Source organism: Hyperoodon ampullatus (genome assembly GCF_949752795.1).
Source record: "Hyperoodon ampullatus genome assembly, chromosome: 16".
NCBI classification, from domain to species: Eukaryota; Metazoa; Chordata; class Mammalia; order Artiodactyla; family Ziphiidae; genus Hyperoodon; species Hyperoodon ampullatus.
The window spans coordinates 67,218,910-67,242,777 of NC_136929.1; the positions used below are offsets into that span (position 1 = coordinate 67,218,910).

Sequence of the window (23,868 nt, forward strand, 5' to 3'; positions counted from 1 at the left end):
GAAGAATAACCTTCTTAAAGGTTAAGGTAATCTTAAATGATCAGGGTATTTTAATTTTTAAGATCAAATAAGCAGAAGAAATGAAGATACAGAAAACAGAAAGAAAAAGATGAGGTATCACAAAAATAGATAAAGACAATACCTGTTGTATTAATCATACTTTTTGGTGTAGCTCCAGTAGCAGCAAATATATTAGAGGTACTGCCTGTTGGCAGCCCACTTCCAGCAGCAGCGGCTCCTACAGTGGTTACAGCTAAACTACCTGGAGGGGGCTTCTTAACAGGGACCACGACACTCCTGCCAAGAAATGATGAAAAATAACACAAGGTCTAAGATGAATTCTAATCCTGCTATGGCAGATACACGTAATCAACATCAAATTTTCTTTTCTTTCTTTTTCCTTTTTTTTTTTTTTTTAAATTCCTGATCCCAACTTAATTGGTGAAAAGGATATAAACATTAAGGATATATTGTAAAGTGTGTTAACTATTATAATTCATTTGGCAAACATTTATGTAGAATCTAGAATTTGCAAATCTTTTTTAAGATGACATGTGGTCTATAATCATGAATCTGGGAAAACTGGAAAAATGCATGCTCAAGTTAGATATTTTTCATATGCATATAGGGAATTTTTTGTGTGAAAATATACATACACATAATGTTCATCCTATCTCTAACATATTCTAAATGTGGAAAATAGTCATAAAAACATTTGAAAGCCAAATTCTGAAGTTTCCTCATAGTAAAGCTAAATATTAAGACAGAAATATGGAATAACAACTAATGGCATAATAAAATTAAACTTTATTTTCCTGAAAAAAATTGAGTTGTTTTTCATAGTAGGAATGCTATTATAATGAAAGAGAACTGAGAGGATACAATAGACATTTGGTAAAAGATCTATTTAGCTTCTAAACCTTGACTTTGTGAACTTAGAAGTTGAAAATTTCCTCATGTTTCGTTAGCATATTTAAATGAATTTCATAAAAAAAAATTTCTGAACTTAACATCTGTGTTAACCTTAAATAATAAATGGATGTGAATAGTAGTCAATTTAAAGATAAAGAAACTATTTCTTTAACATAATAAATATCTTTACTTCCTTTCAGTGAAGGTTCATGTTTCTCAAAGTTTACAGCATTCCAACTCCATCTAATAAATACTTTCAAGCATTACTCATTGAACTTATTTATCTAGAAAGTAGATGTATGAGATATTTTAAATTCAAATATAATGCTTGAAAACTAATGACAGTAAAAAATATCCAATCTAAACTAGGTCTTTTAAATCTATATTTTATAATTTTCTCATTAAAAAGCTCTGCTTAAAGGAAACTATATCAATGGCTCATTGTCAAATAAGTCTATGGCTTAAACTTCCTTAATACCAATGATTTTCAAAGAAAAATGACCTTGTCAATGTAAAAAATCTAAATTTATAAGAATTATTATTTTCAATTTTAGGGGTATTTAAAACTTTTTTATGACCAAAGTAATTATAATCTTAAATAATTTTACTTGTACCAGAAAAATTCTTCATTATCTCTTTCTGGATACTTTTTTTTTCCTTAATGGATAATGTCAAATTCATCAGACTCAACCTTGAACTTTCAACTATCTTATTAAATTTCCAAAAGCACACACTATGCTTTCAATCCCTTCATTGATCATTCCTCATCGAATACCTTCATTTATTTCACTGAGAGGTGGTGTGGCATTATGGAGAATACAGGATGTGGAGTTAGAAGATTAAGGCTTGAGAACTAAATCACTCTCAAGCTATGTGATATTAAATTTCAGTTTTTCAGTAAAAATGGCAAGACAAATGCCACTTCACATATGACTGGAGAAATTAAATGAGACTGTATTTAAAAGAACTTTGTCAATTATGAGATGCCTTATAAATGTTAATAACTGTTACCATTTTCTAAAGTGAAATAATTCTCTGCTTCCAAGATAAGGTATTTAGTTACAATGATCTACATAAAGATCAACAGAAAAGAAACCAAACTAATATTTTGGATTTATCATCAAAACTCTTCCCTAAACTTCTAAACTATTTCATTGCCTATCTAGAAAGAAAAGAAAATGATCAATTCTTTTTTTTTTTTTTTTTTTTTTTGCGGTACGCGGGCCTCTCACCGCTGTGGCCTCTCCCGTTGCGGAGCACAGGCTCCGGATGCGCAGGCCCAGCAGCCATGGCTCACGGGCCCAGCCGCTCCGCGGCACATGGGATCCTCCCGGACCGGGGCACGAACCTGTATCCCCTGCATCGGCAGGCGGACTCCCAACCACTGCGCCACCAGGGAGGCCCCGAAAATGATCAATTCTTGATTTGAAAAGAAGTCATTAGTAAAACTACAATATTTTTTTCCTAAATCTCTCATTAAAATCCTTATGGATAAAATACAGAAACACAGGCTGATTGACAGTGCTGTGAGACAAATTTGTAGATGGTAGGAAAAAATATTACCAAAGATTCCTGATTAACTGATCATTACCAACTTTGTACAAAAGCTCTCTGTAACAGGCTACTACAAGCATCTTGTCAAGTACTGAGGGTATGAGATATGTACTATGAAAAATTAGTTATATGAATGAGGGAAAAAATGTTCATCTCAACAACCTGTAATGATGGCTTGTAAATAAATGCAAACAACATTAAATGCCTTTCTACTAATAAACTTCTGAAAACATCTGATTTAATAGCAATTGACATGAAAGCCTCCAGACACTTCACTGACAGCAAACTCAGCAGTCTGGTAGTTAGTACAACATGGGATATAAATAGAGTACAGTGTCTAGAAGCCCAGTTTTTAATGTCAAACAGACCTGAGTTAGAATTCTACCTCCATCTATTTTACGTTTGGTAGTGTATATATGTCTAAGGTAGTAAGCAAATAAATCTAAGCTCCATTCTCCTTACCTTTAAAATGAGACTCATAATAGTTTGTACCTCATAAGATTGTTACAAAGATAAAAGGATATACTGCATATAAAATGCTTAGCACTTTACCTGGAATATTATAAGTGGTCCAAACATTTTAGGTATCATTAGTATTGCTATGGCTCCCAAAAGTACTGATGCGATCTGGGTCTACCTCAGCAACAGTATCCAGAGTCAAAGAAGCAATAATCCTGATATATTTTGTGACTGTCAGACCTCATAAAGTCCTATGTATAGTTTTAGGCACCATATTGCAAGAATAATGACAAAAAGCATCATGTCCATAAAAGAACAGTTAGGATGACAGTAGATCTAGAACACAAGTCATGTCAGGAAAGACTGAGAGTCTAGAAAATTATAGTAAAGACGTGAGAAAAAATTACCCCAATTTTTTAAAATCTGAAGGTATTTGACAAGGAAACAAGATGAAATTTCCACATATCTCCAAATACCAGATTAGGACCAACAGGGGAAAGAACTCTCTAGTAATTTTTATGAGCACCAGTTTCCAAACACTGATGTGTTCAAAGGGCTAGGACGACCATGTCACAGAGTGGTGGTGAGAGAGGTGGGAAGCTGGATTTGACTGATTTCTCCGATTCTTTCTCAATCCATAATTTTATGCATTTGTTAGAACTACTATTTCCCCTTTGATTATTATGCTGAAATTGTTTATCTAGAATCAGAGGACTGTCCATTTTGGTCCTTAATATCATTTCTTCACCAACACTACCCATTCCCTAACACCTCAGACCATCCTCTCTCCTAAGCAACATATTTTACAAATTATTTGAATGTTTATACTTGCCAGTATGTGTTGATAACATATTAGTTATTTTCTGGAATGTTATTATGTATTTGCAACTACTTATATATGAAAGTAAAAATTTTCAGCTCTTACAAAATCTTAGTCAACATTTTCCACTTGGTTACTTATCCCCCCCTACATCAAAAGGCTTACCTAGGAGTCTATGTACCCATTGTGGGTACCCAGTTAAGGTGCATAAAAACACACAAATTTTTAGAGTATATACATTTTTCTAGGGTGAGCATATAATTTTTATCTGGATTTCAAAAATATAGCCACAAAAGTTGAGCCACCAATCTAGACTATTAACATATCTGTTTTTCTACTTGATCTGCCAGTCATACTGATAGATATCTAGAATACTCTACACTAAACACATTTTTAAAAATGCATTACTCTATCTTATGACTATTCTTTCCATATTTTCCCACACAATTTAACATTTCTGTCCCACAACTTTAAGACTGAAAACTATAAAGAAGTGGAAAATTCCTTTATACTACATATAATCTATACATGTGCCAAGGCTGTAAAGGTTATCATCAAAGTAGCACAAGCCAGAAAATTATTCTAATTCACTGCAACAAAATGTTTCACTGAGTGATTAATTATATGTTTTGTAATACATTGAGTGATACAAAATACATGTAAGTGTAAAATTTTCCATCATTGAATTCATCCTATCTCAAAGTCATAGATTTGGGGTGTGATCTAAGATTTGCTCATTCATTTAACTCTGACATGTGAGGGACCGTTCTGAGTTCTGAGACATAGCCATGTATAGAACAGACAAAATCTCTGCCCTCATGGAACTTACATTTCAATAGGGAGATACAGAAAATACAATAACATAAATGATTAAATATAGTACACCAGTGGTAAGTGTTGTGAGAGAAGTAAGCATGGACAGGAATAAGGAGTATTATTGGAACGGTGGCTAAGAGAAGACTTATTCAAAAGGTGGTATTTGAGGAAACATTGACAGGGTGAATGAACAAGCCAGGAGGGTATCTAGGGAAGAGTGTCATGGGATAGCGAACAGGAAGAAGGCTAGTGTGACTTGAGAAGACTGAGTGATATGCAGAGATATAAGAGATGAGATGAAAGAAGTAACAGGGTCTCAGATCATAGGTCCTTATAGTCCACTGTAAAGATGCTGTCTTTTCCTCAGAGTGGGGTCAGCAGCCATTAAAAGCTTAGGAATAGGGGAGCAATATAACATTAGGTTATAACAGGATCACACTGGCTGCTATGTTAAGGATAGACGAGGGGGAAAAGGCAAATGGCGGGGAGACTGGTTAGGAGAATACTACAATAATCTAAGTAAGAAATGAGAGTAGTTTGGATCAGAATTGCAAAGTGAAACTGGTGAACAATGGGTCAAATTTTGACTATATTAAGAAGGCAGAACAAACACGACTTGCAGAAGGCTGGATGTGGGTTTGAGAGAAAAGTCAAAGATGATGTAAAGAGTTTTGCCTTAAGCAACTGGAAGGGCAGAACTGCCATTAACTAAGACAGGGACTGCTATGGTTGGAACAGGTTTTTTTGTTTGTTTGTTTGTTTGTTTTATAACTGTTATTAATCATCCAAGTAGTAATGTTGAATAAGCAATCAGATAGCTGAGTCTTCAGTTTAGGAGACAGGTTTGGGCTGAGACATAAAATTGGTAGTAATCAGACTATATGTTATTTAATGCCAGGAACATGGATGAAATCACCAAAGAAGTCAATGCAAATAGATGGAAGAAGTGGTCCAAAGACAGAGTCTTGGGGATCTCCATTAACTACTTATGTGAGTTTTGTAAAAAGGATACTATTTGATCTGTACACCTCAAGAACTGTCCTAAGTGTAAAGCGAGATACTGAAGATAAGAAATGGCTTTTAAATAGTGACTTATTAAGACAAGTGAGTTTTATATCTCACTCATGGATCCTATAATAATTCCTTTCTTCTTTCCACTTGCTCCCTCTTTTCTGTAACACTTACTGGGCACTGACAGGTTAAGGGAATACACTGACAAGTTAGGGGATGCCAAGACAAGTAAGACATAACCCGTGTCAGAGATACTTGAATGAAATACAAGAGACAAATAAATCAACTGCAATGTATTTCGATAACAGCTCTGATTAGAGTTATGCACAAGAACTTTCAGAAACATAAAGGATGAGCTTTATCAGGGAAGAGTAAGCTGAATTGAAAAGGACGAATGGGAATCAGCCAAGAAGAGGAAAGTTCAATATTGGAAACTTCATGAGGCAAAGAGGTATGAAAAATCATAAAAGATTGAAGGACTGCAAATAGATCCTTATGGCTGGTGAAAGATGAGGACTTTATATTCCAAACTAAGAAGTTCATCATTTACTGTATAATAAGAAATTGTTTCAAAATCTTCATCAGTATTGCATTTAAGAAAAACATCTCTGACATAAATGTGGAAGATGCATTTGGTGGGGGAACACCTGGAAACAGGTGATAGCTTTGAAACTGGGCATGTCAAATCTTTTCTGGATTTCAGGTCTTTTAACCAAGTTCATAACTATCTGCCACTTTTTGAGACAAACTGTAAGGCCATCTCATTTATTCTAGGAATTTGGAACTTTATGGGACTTTTTGGAAATAATGCATTATTCTATATGTTGAGAAACTGAGTCCCAGAGAACCAAAGAGAATAGATGAGGATCACACAACTAATTACAGAGACCCATTACTGATAGCCATTTCTTCTAATATCTAGATTATTACTCTTTATCTAACAAGGCTTAAAATGTTGTTAAACATTTATCTTGAAAGAAAAAATTGAAACTATGAAGAAAAAAATTTTACTTCTGCTTTTGACATTACAATTTACTGCAGGGGCTTCCCTGGTGGCGCAGTGGTTGAGAGTCCGCTCCCCGATACAGGGGACACGGTTTCGTGCCCCGGTCCGGAAAGACCCCACATTCCGCGGAACGGCTGGGCCCGTGAGCCATGGCCGCTGGGCCTGCGCGTCCGGAGCCTGTGCGCCTTAAAGGGGGAGAGGCCACAACAGTGAGAGGCCCACATACCGCAAAAAAAAAACAAAAACAATTTACTGCAGCTCATTAGAAATCACAAGTTTATTTATGATGTTTTCATGATTTATTCACTGCTATTTTGTAAAGTATTTAGAATACCAGTAGAGAAATAGGATGTATGAAAAATAACTGAGTATTTCATTAGTCTACCCTTTAAAGAGAGATCCTTTTTTCAGCTCACTGAACTGTCTGTGGAAATGCCAGGAGAGAAAAAGGCAAAAACATTGGGGAAATTAGGATACAACCATGCTGGGTCAAAACTGCATCTTCTGGCAACTGCATCTTCTGGTCTTAAAATACTATACCCAGGGTACTTGGAGCATAATAAAAGCTGGGATTTCAATGGCTAGGTATCATAGAAACTTTCAATTGTAAAGGCTGGCAGAGTTTTAATCAATGTAGCTTACATTTACTTGCTCATCCTTTAAGTGATATAATCAAAACTTTTTTTTTTTTAAATTAGAAAACTGTAAGAACAGAAAGTGAAGTACTCAGCAGTAATTGTAAGTTTTCATATTCTGACTTAATTCTAAGCTTAAAGAAATCAATGTAGGAGGATTCCATCATCTCTACTAAACATTTCTTTTTTATTTATCCTCAATTGTCATCCTTAGCACTAATATTTAAAACATTAATATTAAAAAACTAGAGAGAGAATACCTAGACTAAGCTTATACTTTAGGTTCAGTAATATGAAGGCTATATATATTGCTTTTTAGTCCCATAATATTTACAAAATATTTTTTATTTCAGAGATTTTCTTTTTCAGAGAATGAAACACTTGGAAGCAAGGATATTAGAAGTTTGAGGGAAAAAATGCAAACTAATTTGCCCGAACATATCAAACCCAGTAACTGAAACACAAGCAGGTATGTAAAATCAAAAGGGATGAAATATAAATCATAAGATCATTGTATGCTAGCCAGAGAAGCAACACAATTACTAGCTTTTTGTGATATCCCAGACTTAAGATAATTTTCTGAAATATAACGACAGTTAAAATGTATGGAGAAGCATATTGTCCTCTGCCTTTTTTTATTGTCTTTTGTCCAAACTAAGGGGGCGTCTCAGGAATCCCTGGAGAATTAAGACTGGGCTAAATCACAGATATATACAAAATTCTCAAAAGATTAAAAGCATTTGGATATACAGGGTTAAATTTTAGTTTAAAGGGTATGGTAAAGCTTAATTGGTGGTTTTAGAGAAAAGCATTCTCTCAATCTAAAAGTTACAGAGTTACTGATGCCTGAAAAAAATACAGTTCAGCTAGACTATTTTATAAACCATAGATCTACACAGAAATCTACCTACCACAAGAGACAGTACTGTTGGGGAACTTTGCAAATAGATTTATAAGTTCTATTATGAGATTATTAAACTCTTCTCTTAGAAATAAAACCATGATAAATATTCCTCTTCGCTTCATAGTAACAAAACAGCAGAAAAACTCTTGTAGTTTCGTAATCATATTTCCTCTACACATACAGTGTGTTCCATCTATAGAATGATAGTAGCGGATGTCTAGGATTTTCAGTGCTTTACAATGCATAAACATTTATTTGTTAGGGCCACTCATTGTAATAAAAGACATATACTTAAATCTGCATAGATGATGACTGGAGGAAATGAAAGAATCAGCATTTCTCATATATGTAGATAAGAAAATTTATATAATATTTCATAATACAACCTGATGAAAGATTTAATACTAAAAGAAAAAGGTTTATTTTAGTGAAGTCTAAACGTCTCTAAAATTTGATGTTGCAATTTACCGAATGAAAACGATATTACAAACTTCAAAACACTGAAATTCATCAATGCGCCATCCTAAGTGAGGAGAAACTCCACATGTAAAGCATAAGTTAACATAACTCAATTGACATCAGTTGTTTTAGGAAGTTATTCCCAAACTTACAATCTAGAATAAGTATAAAGAATACATTGTTAGCAAGTTTTCAATAGAACAAATAAACTATTGGCTAACAAAAGGAAAATCCTAGGTGATTTCTACTGCGATTGTACAATATTATTATGTATGATTTAGTTACAAAGAAATGAGCAACTGAGTTTACAGCTATTTTTCAACTAAAGATATAAATGAAAAATACATTATTGGTAGCGTAAGACCCATGCTAATTCTGTGTTTGAAACTGTAAGTATTCAAGATTTGCCTCTAAAGCCTGTCTTCTTGGATCCTATTTTCAAGGAATTCAATCTGATGTTAAAAGACATGTCATAACTTGAATTTCAGACTTTACTGCTTCAGAAATATGTTTATATACTTCATAATGTAATTATAGCTACCTTAAGACAGATAAGGCAAATGGTAGCAATATATTGGTAATATAATTGAAAAATGCAGTTATCCAGAAGCACTTGTGGGGATGATGTCTCAGAAAAGCTGCTCAAAGCTCCAGAGTTTGAAGTTAAATTTTTGATGTTGTCACTCTCAATCTATTGAATGGCTGACAGACAATCAAACCCGTCTGGCTGGCTGGCAGCTCATTTTCCTGGCAGGTGGCAAACAATTAGACACACCAATTTGTGCCTCCTGATGACATTAAAGCATGAAACTAAGTTGTATGCAGGGCCTAGTGATTTGTGTGAAAGCATTTCAAAAATAATACTCTTTGCCGTGGCAACTCATTTCAGACTGCCACCTCCCATTATGGCTTTGAGCACTGAAGACGACAGACTTGAGTTACGTGCAGTGCAAGGCCGCTTCTGTTCAATCCGTCATCAGCGCCCCCTGAGACCTCAATCCCCTCCTTTCATCAATATCACCTCATCATTTACATTTGATAGTACTTGAGCTACTGCATATATTAACTACACTGGAGACCCTTCTCCTAAAAAGAACTGAAATATGCTTTGTGCTCCTCGATTTCATTTCTACTTATGCAATTTAGAAAAATGATTCCACTCTCATTGCATTTTGCACAAATGCTACCAGGAACAAGTGGAAAGTTCTATTTTTTGTAAAGCAATATCCTCAAAAATGTAATAAATTTTGAGTAGCTAAGAATATTGGCACTCAGATGACTGCTTCATTAAGTTTTAATGAAAAAAACTGTTCTAACGATAATCCAAATTAGAACAGAAATATTTTACTTAATGTTTATTTCACTGGATTCTCTTATGCAAATTACAATGATTCTCTGTATTTACTGTTTTATATTTTAACAAAATTTAGGTATAGAACTTAAAAATTAAATGGAACATAAAACTTATGACCCCAAGTTAAATTATTACACCGTTTATGTATAGATAAAGATTTATAGATATATACAAATACTTACATGCTTATGCTTATATAAACTCATAAACACACATATACATATATTCTGGGAACACAAACCAAATATGAATTGGCATAAGGAACATCCAAGGAACTATATGAATTAACCTCCAAACTATTAAAAAAAAAGAAACAATTTCCTACCTTTTATACCCCTCCTTTTTTTAGTTTTTAAAAAACTTCTGACACTTAACACATTTTATCTTATAGACAACCATCTGCAAACATTTTATCTCCTTTTACTACTTTAAGTTCACAGAAAACAAACCTGATTCTATCTCTTTATATTTGACATGATGACTAATGCCATTCATATTTTCACAATAAATTTTCAAGAAATATCTGTAGGATGCTGTTTGAAATGCTTATAGGCAAATTTTAAATCGTATTTATGTATGAAAAAGATAATTCATCCTAACTGAAAATGGCTTTACTGCCACACCTCGACCCCTAAACTCTAAAAAATTACTGTCTCTAATTGGGACAAAGCAGTTTGGCTATTTTAGAGAAAACATTATGGAATATATATTACATTTTGATTATATATTTATTTTGACATTTAAGAAACATTTATTTCCTAACTTGATCTTTTCTCCCTAAAACAAAAAACAATTACCTTCCAGTTTCCTCACATATATGTATATAAATGTATATAATATATAAAAATATATATATATATAAAATGACTTCTCCAATCTACTGTAGTCACTTGATAGATTATAATCAGAATCTGTGTTTCCCTATTTCCAATTCAATGTGCTATCCGCCATTTCATATTGAACCCCCTTTTTTGAAACATATTATTAAAATGCCTGACTATGAGATCAATCCAGTTGGCCTGTCACTTTGATAGTCTTTGTAGTAAGAATCTACAGTAAAAAATATAATGTTTTCAAGACCCTCCTAATATTTTTAAATTAACAGACTCTAATTTTCCTTCTATGCATAGAGCACTGTAAATAATAAGTTCAGTACCTACCTGTCAAAGGAATGAAACTGCATGGGAAGAATAGCTTGCGCTTCTCTCTTCAGTGCTGGATCTGGGTATGGGATAGGTTCAGGGCCACATTCTGCAATTTCAACTGGGGCAGCCACAAGACTTTTCAATATTTCCTTGACATTGATGCCTTTGGTTTGACTAATGCTAGATATAGATGGCGCAGGCTTCAACATTTCACTGGGGTTCTCAGTTAGGCTTTCCTGTGACTTTTTCACTTCGGATGACAAAGTAGATAACAGTTCACTCATGGCATCAGGGCCTGTGCTAGTCTCTAATTCTGCACCATTCAGGATGCTAGCCACTTGTTCCTCTCCGATTCCTGAATCAGTATGAGGAATGGAACTTTCTACATGAATATCTTCACCAGGGGTTGGTGTTTCTTTTTCCTTTACCGTGTCTGGAAATGCAGCAGGTGTTTCTGTAATGAAAGAAACTGATTTAAACAAAAAGCTTCACAAGTAAAAACCCAGTATCATTAATAAAATATACTCACGTTAGGATAAACAAAAGAAAACCTGTAAGGAACAAAAAATCTGCTAAATGGATGTGCGTAACAACACAACTTGATTAAAATATATCAACCACATACACCTGTCATTTTGTTTGGCAAGCATCAACGGAAGCCTGTTTCTTTTATAAATCATCTGGCATTTCAAAATTAATATATAAGCATGGAGAAATAGTTCCTACCACAATTGCTTATAGCAGATTGTAAATAATTATTATATAAAGCTCACATTTTATACTTTTATAGTTAGCTACCAACCATGCAAGATAAATTATTATACTTCTCTAATATCTCCTTAAAAATATTAAGTTACTTTTATATATTTTTTGGTATTTCAGTAACCAATAATGAAATGCCTGATTGAAATATTTAAACTAGTTAAAGATGTATTTTAAATTACACATAATACATAAAATTCTAAAGAGTTAATTGCAAAAAGCATGTCAAATGATTAGTTCAAAAGGATAAGTGCTTTGATAATAGAATAGTGAGCCTTACAAATTTAACCTACATGTGTCTTTAAGAACAATTATTTTGGAATACTTATGATGATTCTTTGTGAATAAATATAAATTTCAATTTGTGAAAATTGAATCACAAATATGTATAAAAACGTATATAATATTACTAATTAAAATAGATAAAAAGAAAACCATCTTCAGAATGTTAAATTCCTATCAAATCTCATTATACAAAGGTCACTATAATAAAGTTTTTCATATAATAAAATGTTATCAAATTCTAAATGATGACCTTGAAAAATTTATCTAATCTAAGTATAATGGGAATAATAATAGCTTGTAACTTAATAAAGTCATGTTGAAGAAGAAAATAAGGTATACACTTATTTATGTGCAGTTCCTGCATTAAGTAGATACTTAGTAAATGGCAGCTATTTGTATTACTTTAATAACTAATAGTTATTCTTTGTAATACAAGAAGGGCAAACTAAATTATGTCTATGATCTCTTCGAAATTAACATCTGTAAGTTCTATAAAACTGCCCTTAGGTTTGTTTGTTTATTTATTTATTCATTCATTCATTCTTGGCTCGTTGGGTCTTCGTTGTGGTGTGCGGGCTTCTCATTGTGGTGGCTTCTCTTGTTGTGGAGCACGGGCTCTAGGCGCGCAGGCTTCAGTAGTTGTGGCACATGGGCTCAGTAGTTGTGGCTCTCAGGCTTAGTTGCTCCACGGCATGTGGGATCCTCCCAGACCAGGGATCGAAGCCATCTCCCCTGCACTGGCAGATGGATTCTTAACCACTGCACCACCAGGGAAGTACCGAAACTGCCCTTAGGTGTTTTTGTTGTTGTTGTTTATTTCTTTGTTTCTTTTATTTGAAAGGTTATTAGAACAGGAAACTAAAGATATACATCTCTCACAAGTCCATGTAATGTGGCAGTTTTCCTCATATTTATTAAATAGGTTTTAGTTTTGCTTGTTTGGGCAAGGATGTTAGAATTGAAAGAACAAAAGATTACTCTGTAGAACATGATAATAATATTCAAATACTAGATGAACAACATGAAAAATAGGTTTTTCTTAGTTGTTCTCAAGGCTAAAACTTAAAATAACTGCATAAAGTTTTTTTGAGAAGACAGAAAATTTCAGTAATATTACTGGCAAAACACTAGAGAAGGAAAAAGGTAAGAGGTAAAGATAACAATTTGGCATTTTTTAAATAAAACCTTGTGAGAGCAGATTAAGACAACTTAGAATAATAGCATTAGGAATAAGATGGAAGAGAAAGAATCAAGATGCTTCTGAAATATCTAGCTTAAAGAAAAAAAAAGAAGGGTGATATGTCACTAACTGAAGAAGAAAGCAAAAAAGAAGCAAGTTTGTTCAGGAAAATAATGAATTAATTGAGTATGCAGAATCTCTGGGACATTTATATCTGTAAGTCAAAGAAACTATGGCCATATATTTAGGGAACATTCAAACAGAGGTGATAATCAAATTTTGGAAATTGATGAAATTACCTAGGAATATAGGATGGGAAGATGGCTAAGCCAGCTATTTCCACTCTTAGAGATACTACTGAGTTTACTTAATGCATGTTTAATCTACAGATTACATATTCTTGGAGAGAAAACAATTACAGCAGAAAAATCAGGAGAGAATTAAACAGCGGTAGTGACATTTCTATGGCAACAGGACAGAGAATGTAAACACAGAAACAAAATAAGAACTCTAACATCAACAAAATATCACAGTGGAATAGTTACTAGCATGGGCTAACTTTTCTTACAGAGTTTAATTCTCAAAAGGCATATAGTCAAGTCTAGCACTTAGTCTAAATTTAGCTAATTTATAGCTCTTGTCTACAGGTTTGGCTTTACCCTAACATGATGTCTCAGAATCTTTATTTATGATGTGTTTTACATTAAGAGCTACACAAAAATGTAAACTTTTCAAGTTGTATTTGTCTGAAATATAAGCATTTTGCTAGCAAACAAAATATCTAAGAAATTAAAATCTTTGGTTTGTGTCCACAAGGTGTCATATAAAAAGATTTTTTTCTACCAACTATAAAATTTTTTGCTTTTCTATTCAACTGACTCAGTAGACAACTAAAATCTATAACTCAGTAGCTAGATACATGGAACTTCAATATAAATGTTGACCTCTTGATTATAAAACACAATTAAAAGTTTATTAAATTTGAATATTAAAATATTTTCAAATGACTCATCAAAATATTTATACAGTAATAAAAATCTTAATTTTTTTACTGTGAATGATAAAAGAATTATTTCAAGAGAGCAGTAATTTTGATATTTCAATAAGAATTCTATTCAAATACATAAGTTTTGTAAAGTTTATGATCTTATTCACCTAGAAATAAAAATAAACACCAATGAAAAATTTTATAACAGTAATTACAAATAGAAAACAGGTCAATACTCAAAAAACCTACCTTAATTTCCCATTATGCATTTACAGAACACACTCTCAGATGATAGCATAAACTGCAGCTTAGATGAATTACGTTTCCAGAATGCTTCTTTGTAACACTAAAGTACTTTGAGGATTTAACCCAAGTGACTTCAATAGAAGCTAAGCATGAGCAGCATAGAAAGTATAAATAATTGCACCTGTGCAGGTTATATTACTGACAGGAGACTTCCAACTTTTCAGTAGTTCTCGACAGTTTCTGTAGCAATAGGCCATGTCAGTACACAAAGGAGAAATATTACTAGCCTGAGTGATCTTAACCTTGTCAGAACAGGCAGTTGGGTGCCAGATGCCTCTTTTTCTTACTGTTTTTCATTGAACCTAATGAGTTCATCTAATGCATGTTTGGAAAAATATGGGGTTAAGTTCAGCAAATGACATGATTTCTACATGGTGACCTCATTTAACACATTCCTTCCACCAAAAATCTTGTTTTATGATAACTTATGAAGTGTTTCAATATTTCTTACCTATTAAATTACTCAAATTGCTATTTTCCAAACTACCTTAATAAGGAATAACATGAAAGGAACATATAGCTTCTTGTTAGTATAGCACTAAAAATTACATCAAGATTACTTATTTGCTCTTCAAATAGTAATATTAAGCAAACTATTCACATTAGAGTAATTTAAAATAAACATAAAGATCTGTATATAACTTGCATATCTTGTTTATATTAAATGCAAATTAGTTAAACTGCATAAAAATTAACCAAAACTCCAAAGAGAAAAGAAAATACAGAGCCCAACGACTCTATCGGCTATTCTCTCTACTTATCTTCAATTTCTACCTCTCATCCCTAGCTCTGGTCCCTTTATCTGCAGATCAGTATCTCCCACCCTAAAAGAACAACCTCTTACTCCCGCCTCTCTTCAGGTACTTTGGGTATTTCTCCTTCCTTTCTGAAAAGAATATGTCATAAGAAAGATAATGGGAATGTAGTCAAATTGATAAAGGTGTCAATTCTGGCTCCACAACTTACTAGTTTTCCATGTTATCTTGAACAAGTTAGTTACGCTTTGAAAGCTGCAAGGACCACACTTGAAAAATGTAGATCTTATGTGTGCTATGAGGATTAAGAAATGTATCAGGCTATCACCTGTAATGTGTGTGCTTGATTTAGCTTCCCAAAGGCTTAGAAGATTTCCACAGACATCTCAAAATTAATACATCTAAAAATGGAAGTCTTGGTCATTTTCTTCAAATAATCTACCTCTGTTCTTGCTTGCTTTGACAAATGATACTTATCATCTTGGTACTTCAGACCAGACAGCTAGGTATTATCTTTGAAAACTTCTCATACCTTCATGCCCCACATCCAATCTATTACCATATCCTGTCAATTTTACTTCCAAAGTATGTCTAATTTATCTTCCTGTTTAATCTCTACTGCCACCACACCTTAGTCCTAAGCAATAGCAGTTCTTACCTAGAAAGCAATAGCCTCCAATGGTTTATTCAGTTACCCTCAATGTCCCTCTAATCTATTCCCTCACTGTACTCAGAATACTCTTGTAAAATTATAAACCAGAATACTCTTGTAAAATTGTATGATACTTGTAGCAGGCAGAATTATGCCCCCTCCCTCCCAACGATGTCCACGTCCTAATCTCCATAACCTGTGAATATTACCTTACATGGCAAAAAGGACATTAAATGGAAGGGCTCTGAGAAGAGACTAACCTGGATTATCCAGGTCGGCTCAATCAAACTTCAAAGCAGAAATCCTTTCCTAGCTGTGCTCAGAGGAAGATATGACTACAGAAGAATAGTCCGAAAGATGCACAGTTCTTGGTTTTAAAAATGGAGGAAGGGCTTCCCTGGTGGCGCAGTGGTTGAGAGTCCGCCTGCCGATGCAGGGGAGACGGGTTCGTGCCCCGGTCTGGGAAGATCCCACGTGCCGCGGAGCGGCTGGGCCCGTGAGCCATGGCCGCTGGGCCTGTGCGTCCGGAGCCTGTGCTCCGCAACAGGAGAGGCCACAACAGTGAGAGGCCCACATACCACAAAAAAAAAAAAAAAAAAAAAAAAAATGGAGGAATAAGGGCTTCCCTGGTGGCGCAGTGGTTGAGGGTCCGCCTGCCGATGCAGGGGACCGGGTTCGTGCCCCGGTCCAGGAAGATCCCACATGCCGCAGAGCAGCTGGGCCCGTGAGCCATGGCCGCTGACCTGCGCGTCCGGAGCCTGTGCTCCGCAACGGGAAAGGCCACAGCAGCGAGAGGCCCGGGTACCGCAAAAAAAAAAAAAAAAAAAAAAAGGAGGAATAAGAAACAAAGCCATAAGCCAAGAATATGAGTGGCCTCTGGAAGCTGGAAAAGGCAAGGAAAATGGATTCTCCGCAAGAGCCTCCAAAAAGGCATGCAGCCTTGAGGATGTTTTGATTTTAGCCTGGTGAAATCCATGTAAGACTTCTGATCTACAGAACTATAAAATAATATATTTGTGTTGTTTTAGGCCAGTAAGTCTGTGGTAATTTGTTATGGCAGCAATGGAACACTAATATAACACTCCTCTGCTTAGTTTAAAAACCAGATCCTTAGTATAGTTTACAAGCCCTACATGATTTGGTTCCTGCTTACCTGTCTAAATTCATGGAATGCTTCCCTTTCACTTAATTCTTATGTTCCACCCACATATGTTCCCAAAATATGCCAAGGAATTTCTCTGAATATGTGGCTACCTTTTCAGAAATGTGCTTCCACTATCCCCATTTTTTTCCCAAACTAACTGACTTCATTGTTTGGTTCAAAGCTTAAATATCACTTCTATAAGGCCTTTCACAACCCCCAAATTAAATTAGCTTTCTTCTTTTGTACTTTCTCATAATAATCTGTAATTTTATTTCTTAGAATGCAACATAGCTTGCAATTATATATTTAAGTGTGTGGTTTCTAAAAGTCTATCTTCCTCACTAGAATGTTAGCTTCATAAACATAGGGACTTTGTGACCACTATTATGTATCTCCAGTACCTAGTATGTAATAGGAAACCATTCATTTATTCAGCAAATACATAATGAATGAATCATAAGGTAAGTTGGAAAAAAGATCAAATTAGAAGATGAAAGAAAAAAGAGAGGAGGGAGGCTTGTGTTGGTACCCTTACTAATACTGAAAACAGACGTTTATTTTAAAGAGTCGAAGTTTTAAAAAAATATTTGTTAGGGATAACTGAGCATGATTTTCAGCTATAAATAAGATAAAATATATAGGATATTTGACATCAGTATTCAATAAGAATTCTATAAATATTATACTAATGACAGTGTACAGTACTTGTAAAATAAATTATAATGCACCCATATAATGAATTACGAGTCCATTAAAAATGACTCCAAAAGCAAGATAAAATAACAAATGTGCAAGCTGAAAATCATAGTGTTTGATTATATGAATGTAGCAATTTATTTAATAAATGTTAGCTTTATTTCTAAGTATGCAATAAATAAAAACTGAGTGGTAAAAAAATTATTGGCATATCTTTCAGTGCTCCCTTAATATATATTTCTAAGAGTAAAATTAGTAGAACAAGGATCACGGATATTTTTATTCTATGTAAAATGCACATATTTATATTCTCACCCTTCAAAATTTTGCCAAATTTGAAAATTATGGTACAGTTTTGTTTCAATATAAATGTATTTGATTATGAGTAGATTTAAATAAATTTCCCTTATTTGTACTTACATTGCCTATCTCTTATTAACTTGTTCAGCTATTTTTTACATTTTTCCATTACTGTGATATATTCTTTTAATTGATCTGTAAGAGTTCTTTATTTATTAAGGATTAACTTTTATCACATAAATGTAAATTTTTTCCTGTTTGCATTTTTTCTTGTAATTTTGTTAACATTTTCAGACATGCAGATAAATAAAACTTAGTCATATCTTTACAACTTCAGTCTTTGATGTTATGATTTAAAACATCTTTTCTTATATTATATAAATATTAATTTTAATTTTCTTGAATTATGTTCAGTTTCCTTTTTCGCTTTAAATTTTAATACATGTGGAATTTATTTAGCATGTTATATGAAATAAGGATATAAATTTATTTTTTTCAATTGGCTACCCCATTTGGTAATACCATTTGCCAAATAATACTTCCTCTTCCATTTGATTAGAAAAGTTATATTTATTATATATGAAATACTTATACAAATTCCTACCTATTTGTAGACTGTTTATGCCATATGTCTATTCTCGTATAAGTGGCACAATATCTTAATTATTTTATTTTCTGTGAACATAATTCTTTTCCCTGACAATAAATTGTTAGAGGAAAACTAATACAACATATTTATTTGTAAGTTCACCTAAATATTAACATTCTTCTTTTGAAACCTAATGTGGAAAATTAACATAAAGCTTCTATAGCTTCTAGCACAAGCTATGAATAAAAATTTCTTTTCTCTGTTTTAAGTATGTTTATTAATGAAATACATTTTATGGCTACCATCAATATTCAGCTTTTTAAAAATTATTTAGCTTTCTCAATAACTTACCCATTTACTTAACAAATATTTACTGTATGTACTTCCAAGTGCCATGCTAGATATTAAGAATTACCTTCTTCAAGCACACATTCTAATAGACAAACAAACAAATAAATTGTATAAGTGCAAGAAGGGAAATAAAGAGGATGCCATGATAAGAAAATAAGGTGGTTGTGGGGTGGAAGCTCCTTAGCTATAGTAGTCAGGGAAAGCCTCTGTGAGGAGGTGACCTTTAACCAGACACCTGAAGGATAAGTACTCTCCAGTCATACAAAAAATAGGGAGAAGAGAGAGCCCAAAACTAGGAACAAAATACAAAGATCACGAGGCAGGAAAGTGCTTGGCATGATTAAAGAACTAAAAGGTAGTTTCATTGTAGTGAGCAAATGCAAGAACCACATGAGATTAAGTTAGGAAGGTAGCGATATTTTACTCTAAATGTTATGAGAAATTTTTATGTCAAAAAGAGACATAATCTCATTTATATTTTAAAATAAACTGCAGCAACTATAAAAAAATCAAATAAAGATCAGCAAGACAAGAGGCGAGGAAACCACTTTGGAGACGACTGTAGTAATCCAGATAAGTTAGAACTAGAGTAGTCTTGCCACTATAAGTTAAGACATTTTAACTGTTTTGAAAACTATAGGAATCCCTTAGAAATTTTTAGAAAGAAAAATTATTATATTTGTTATATTATGGAATATTATATGAATGTATTATATTAAATATAAATTACATTTCATTACTTTATTATTTTATATAATAATGTTATTTTAAAACTTGTCATCAGTAACAGACTAAATCAGCGGTCCCCAACCAAGAGCTAATTCAGAGTTTTTTAAAAGGCTCAATAATGAGGTGAAAAAAGGCAGTAAAGTGTGAAGGAGTTCAAGAGTAGTACAGATCAGTCTTCTCAAAACAGAAAATAAAAGCATAAAAGCTTGTATTATTTGACTCCATAGACATAAAATTAAATTTCAATGAATATAATCAGAACAAAGGTAAATTGGGAAAAAAAAATACAAAAACTATCCATGTTGTTGACTGAAAGTGTGGGTATAGGTGATCAATCTAGACAAATATTACTGTACTTGTAACTTTTTTCAGTATACATCATAAATAAACAAAAAGTTTTAAGAGCGATTCGCCAAAAGAAATGCCTATATAAACATTTTGAACAAATACTGGGAATATAAATATTTAAAGTTTATAATGTGATGAACTTTTGCTTGTTAACTTATCTAATCCAAGTAGAACTGGCAATACTACTACTCATGGGAATAACATATAGCTAGCCTATTTTTGTTTTATTTTAATAACACGCAGAGTGGAGAAAGCCGTGTCACAGAGTTATGTTGATAGAATGAGAACTCAGAGAGCTCAGAACATGTATTCATTTTATACTTTTACCCAAAATGAAACTAGAAATGCTGTATCTTCAAAATATACCCTCAATGTTCATCAATACTCATTTCCAATAATTTATCCCATACAGTTATAATCAAACATAAATTATATTTCAATGAAAGAAATAGATTCCAGATCCATAAATTTTGTATATACGAATGTCCTTTTAATGTAAAATAAAATACAAGACATTCTATCAAATACATAAAATGATAGGAGATAACTTTTCAAGATGAGCAAAATCAAGGTCATTCTTAAGATAGAGATATTTCATTGATAATAACTATTATATAATAAATAATATTATTAAAATAACTTACTAAATTATGCAAGATGTCATAGAAACTGTACTTACAACATTCTAACTTTTATTTTTGTTCTTTCATCTTTTCTGACACTAAAAATACATGTTGCAATCCTTTCCTGCTTGGAAGTACTAAGTTCATTTAACACAGTTTATATGTCTGACAAAGCGGCCAGTTCTACTAATTTTTAAGAGTGGGATGAAACTGGTTTCTTATCCTGTAAAAACACTAAGAATTGACTTTGTATTTCCAACATCATCAACAGAACTTTTCCTCTCAATAACCACTGCATGACAGCACACAGTAACAGTTACTTACTATCACGTACCATATTATCATATAATTAAAAGAATAGAAAATTTACCACATCAGCCTTAAAGTAATTCAAAATTTTATTATACCACTAAGACCATTATGCAGTTCAGCTAAAATTGTTTCATAGTAAACTTTTCTTGATAAAGAAAGCAGTGCATAGATATTCTGATGCAGGCTCCTTAATCAGGTTAACTACTCCAGAGTATATTCTAGTCACTGCAGTTAACCTTTTGGAACACACTTCTACACAAAACAAATTCCAGATGACACTCCAATCCAATCTAATCTAATTTAGTCTAATCCTTCTTAGTTTATACAACTCAGAGTTAGATGCCTTTGTAAGCAATAAAGCTGAAAAGAATTTTTCCTTTATTTCATCATTATGTCCAAAGTTTGCATGTTTATGAAAAATATCTGTCCATTCATCAAGTTGTAATAAGAAATACTTTGCTGCTTTATTTGTTCTGTAAGTTGTTCTTCCATATCATTAGCCAATGTATGAAGTACACTGAACGGTGGTATCATCTGGAGCTCAAGGCCCTCTCTAAAATTACTCCAGTTATTGGCAGAATTCAGTCCCTCAGCTCCTACAAGGTGACCTCAGGTCTTTGTTGCATGGTCACCTCCATCTCAGCAATGAAAAACTTCCTTTATTTCGGATCCCTCTTACACTTTGAGGCTCTCTCATTTCCTCTTCCAAATCAACCAGAGAAAACTCTCTGCCTTTACAGGGTTCATGTGTTTAGGTCAGAGCTACCTGTATAAATCACCTTTTCTTAAAAGCAACTGTGCTAAAAAGATGTGAATCAAGTATCAAAGGAGAAAAAGAAAAAAGACAAGACTAAAAGACACACAAAGCAATGAACCAACCCTTGAGTAGTTACAATGGATTGAATAATGTTCCCCCCAAATTCATGTCCCCCCAAAACCTGTGAATATGACCTTATTTGGAAATAGGGTCTTTGCAGATATAATCAAGTGAAAATAAGGTCAAACTGGATTAGAGTGGGGCCCATGTCCAATATGACTCGTATTCTTACAAAAAGAAGGAAATCTGGACACAGGCACAGAGAGAAGATGGTCATGTGAAGATGGAGACAGAGACTGGAGTTGATGCTCACACAAGCCAAGGAAAGCTGAGGATTGCCAGCACCCACCATAAGCTAGGAAGAAACAAGGAAGGATCCTCCCGTAGAGCCCTCAGGGAGAGCATGGCCCTGCTGACACTTTGATTTTGGACTTCTAGCCTCAAAAACTATGAGAGAATACATTTCTGTTTTAAGCAAAAAAAAAAAAAAAAAAAAGAAAGAAAAAGCAACTGTGCTAACATATATAACATAACCCTGTCACAAGAGTAAAATCTATCATATTCACTGTCCCAGGAATTATGCAGGGTGTGTCCATGGGAAAATCCTGGGTGGGGGGCATAGTTTGGCTCACCTTTGTTCTGCACAGACTAATCTCATGTTAATCTTACCCAGAGACATCATTTTGACTATTTTATTTTTCATCTCTAAGACTGCAAATTGGTTTTTTTACGAAAATCTTCCATTTTTCTTCACATTATGTTCACTTTTTCCTTTAAATTGAAAAACATCTTGAACATATGTATAATAGATGCTGGAATGCCCTTATCTGACGATTCTGCTATATCTATCCTTTCTGAATCTGTTTCTATCGACTGATTTTTTTCTTCTGCTTCTGCATCACATTTTCTTGCTTCTTTGCACATTTAATGATTTTTTTATTAGATGCTTAATGTTGAATTTTACATTATTTGGTGAAGATTTTTTTTGTATTCCTTTAAAAAGAGTTGGAATTTTGTTCTGACAGAAAATTAAATAACTTATCAGTTTGATGCTTTCGAGGCTTGTTTTTTTCAACTTTTTTGTTGTCATTACACAGTAGCCTTCATTTTAGGGCTAATTTAGTCCCACTAATAAGACATGACTCTTCTGCAATCTCCAGTGAATGCCACCACTGTGCATATTACTGTACATATAATTAGGCAGCCTTAATTTGCAGATGATACTTAAAGAAATATAATGGAATATAAATATAAAAACTATATTTTGCTCTCAATGGCCAGGTATAAATACAACGTATTATATCTTCTTGAAACCTGAGGTGTATGATTGTTTATAAACAATTAGATTATGGATGGTTATTGTACAACAATTGATGAAATTTAAGAATATCCAAATAGGTCAGGAGATGAGGTTAATATTACCTTTGTAAAATGAGTGGGCAAAGCTCTGCTCAGGAATTAACTTGGCAAGGAATCCATGGTTCAAACTTGGATGAGGGATAGATGGTATGACCACAACTGTGGAGAAAATTATGGAATCAAATTTGAGCCAGCATGTAACAACCTGCAACATGGTCCACTGAAGATCCAAGACAATTCTATATCACTACAACATGCAAACAGTACTAGTAATAAAGACCACGTCTCTGGAGGAAGGAAAGAAGTTATGTATTAAGAGAAAGGAAATAATATACTCGTTAAGTAGAGTAATTTTAGCAACATACACAGAGACATACAAACAGAAGAAAATCAGAACTGGAAGGTTCACTAAAATATTGCTTGCTTTATACATATATGACTGTTATGCATGTATTAAAAATGAAGAAAGAGTTGATTAACATATAGAGTCTCAGGGTTTTAAATGGTCAAAAGACATAAACTGCAATGGTAGGATAACATTTAATTTGAAGAATAAAGTTAAAAGTATACTACAAAGAAATATCACATTTACATACC

General features: G+C 33.3%; 1 protein-coding gene across 3 annotated transcripts in view; it reads right to left on the reverse strand.

The window, feature by feature from the left end:
• The window catches only part of NBEA (neurobeachin), a gene marked incomplete at both ends in the record, with an annotated part of 605,261 nt that overhangs the window by 387,972 nt on the left and 193,421 nt on the right, over positions 1-23,868 (reverse strand). For all 3 annotated transcript variants that reach the window (XM_079722002.1, XM_079722001.1, XM_079722000.1), the window contains 3 exons: positions 143-297; positions 11,091-11,529; positions 23,335-23,430. In XM_079722002.1, the coding sequence (XP_079578128.1) occupies positions 143-297; positions 11,091-11,529; positions 23,335-23,430 (690 nt within the window). The remainder of the gene's footprint in view (positions 1-142; positions 298-11,090; positions 11,530-23,334; positions 23,431-23,868) is intronic.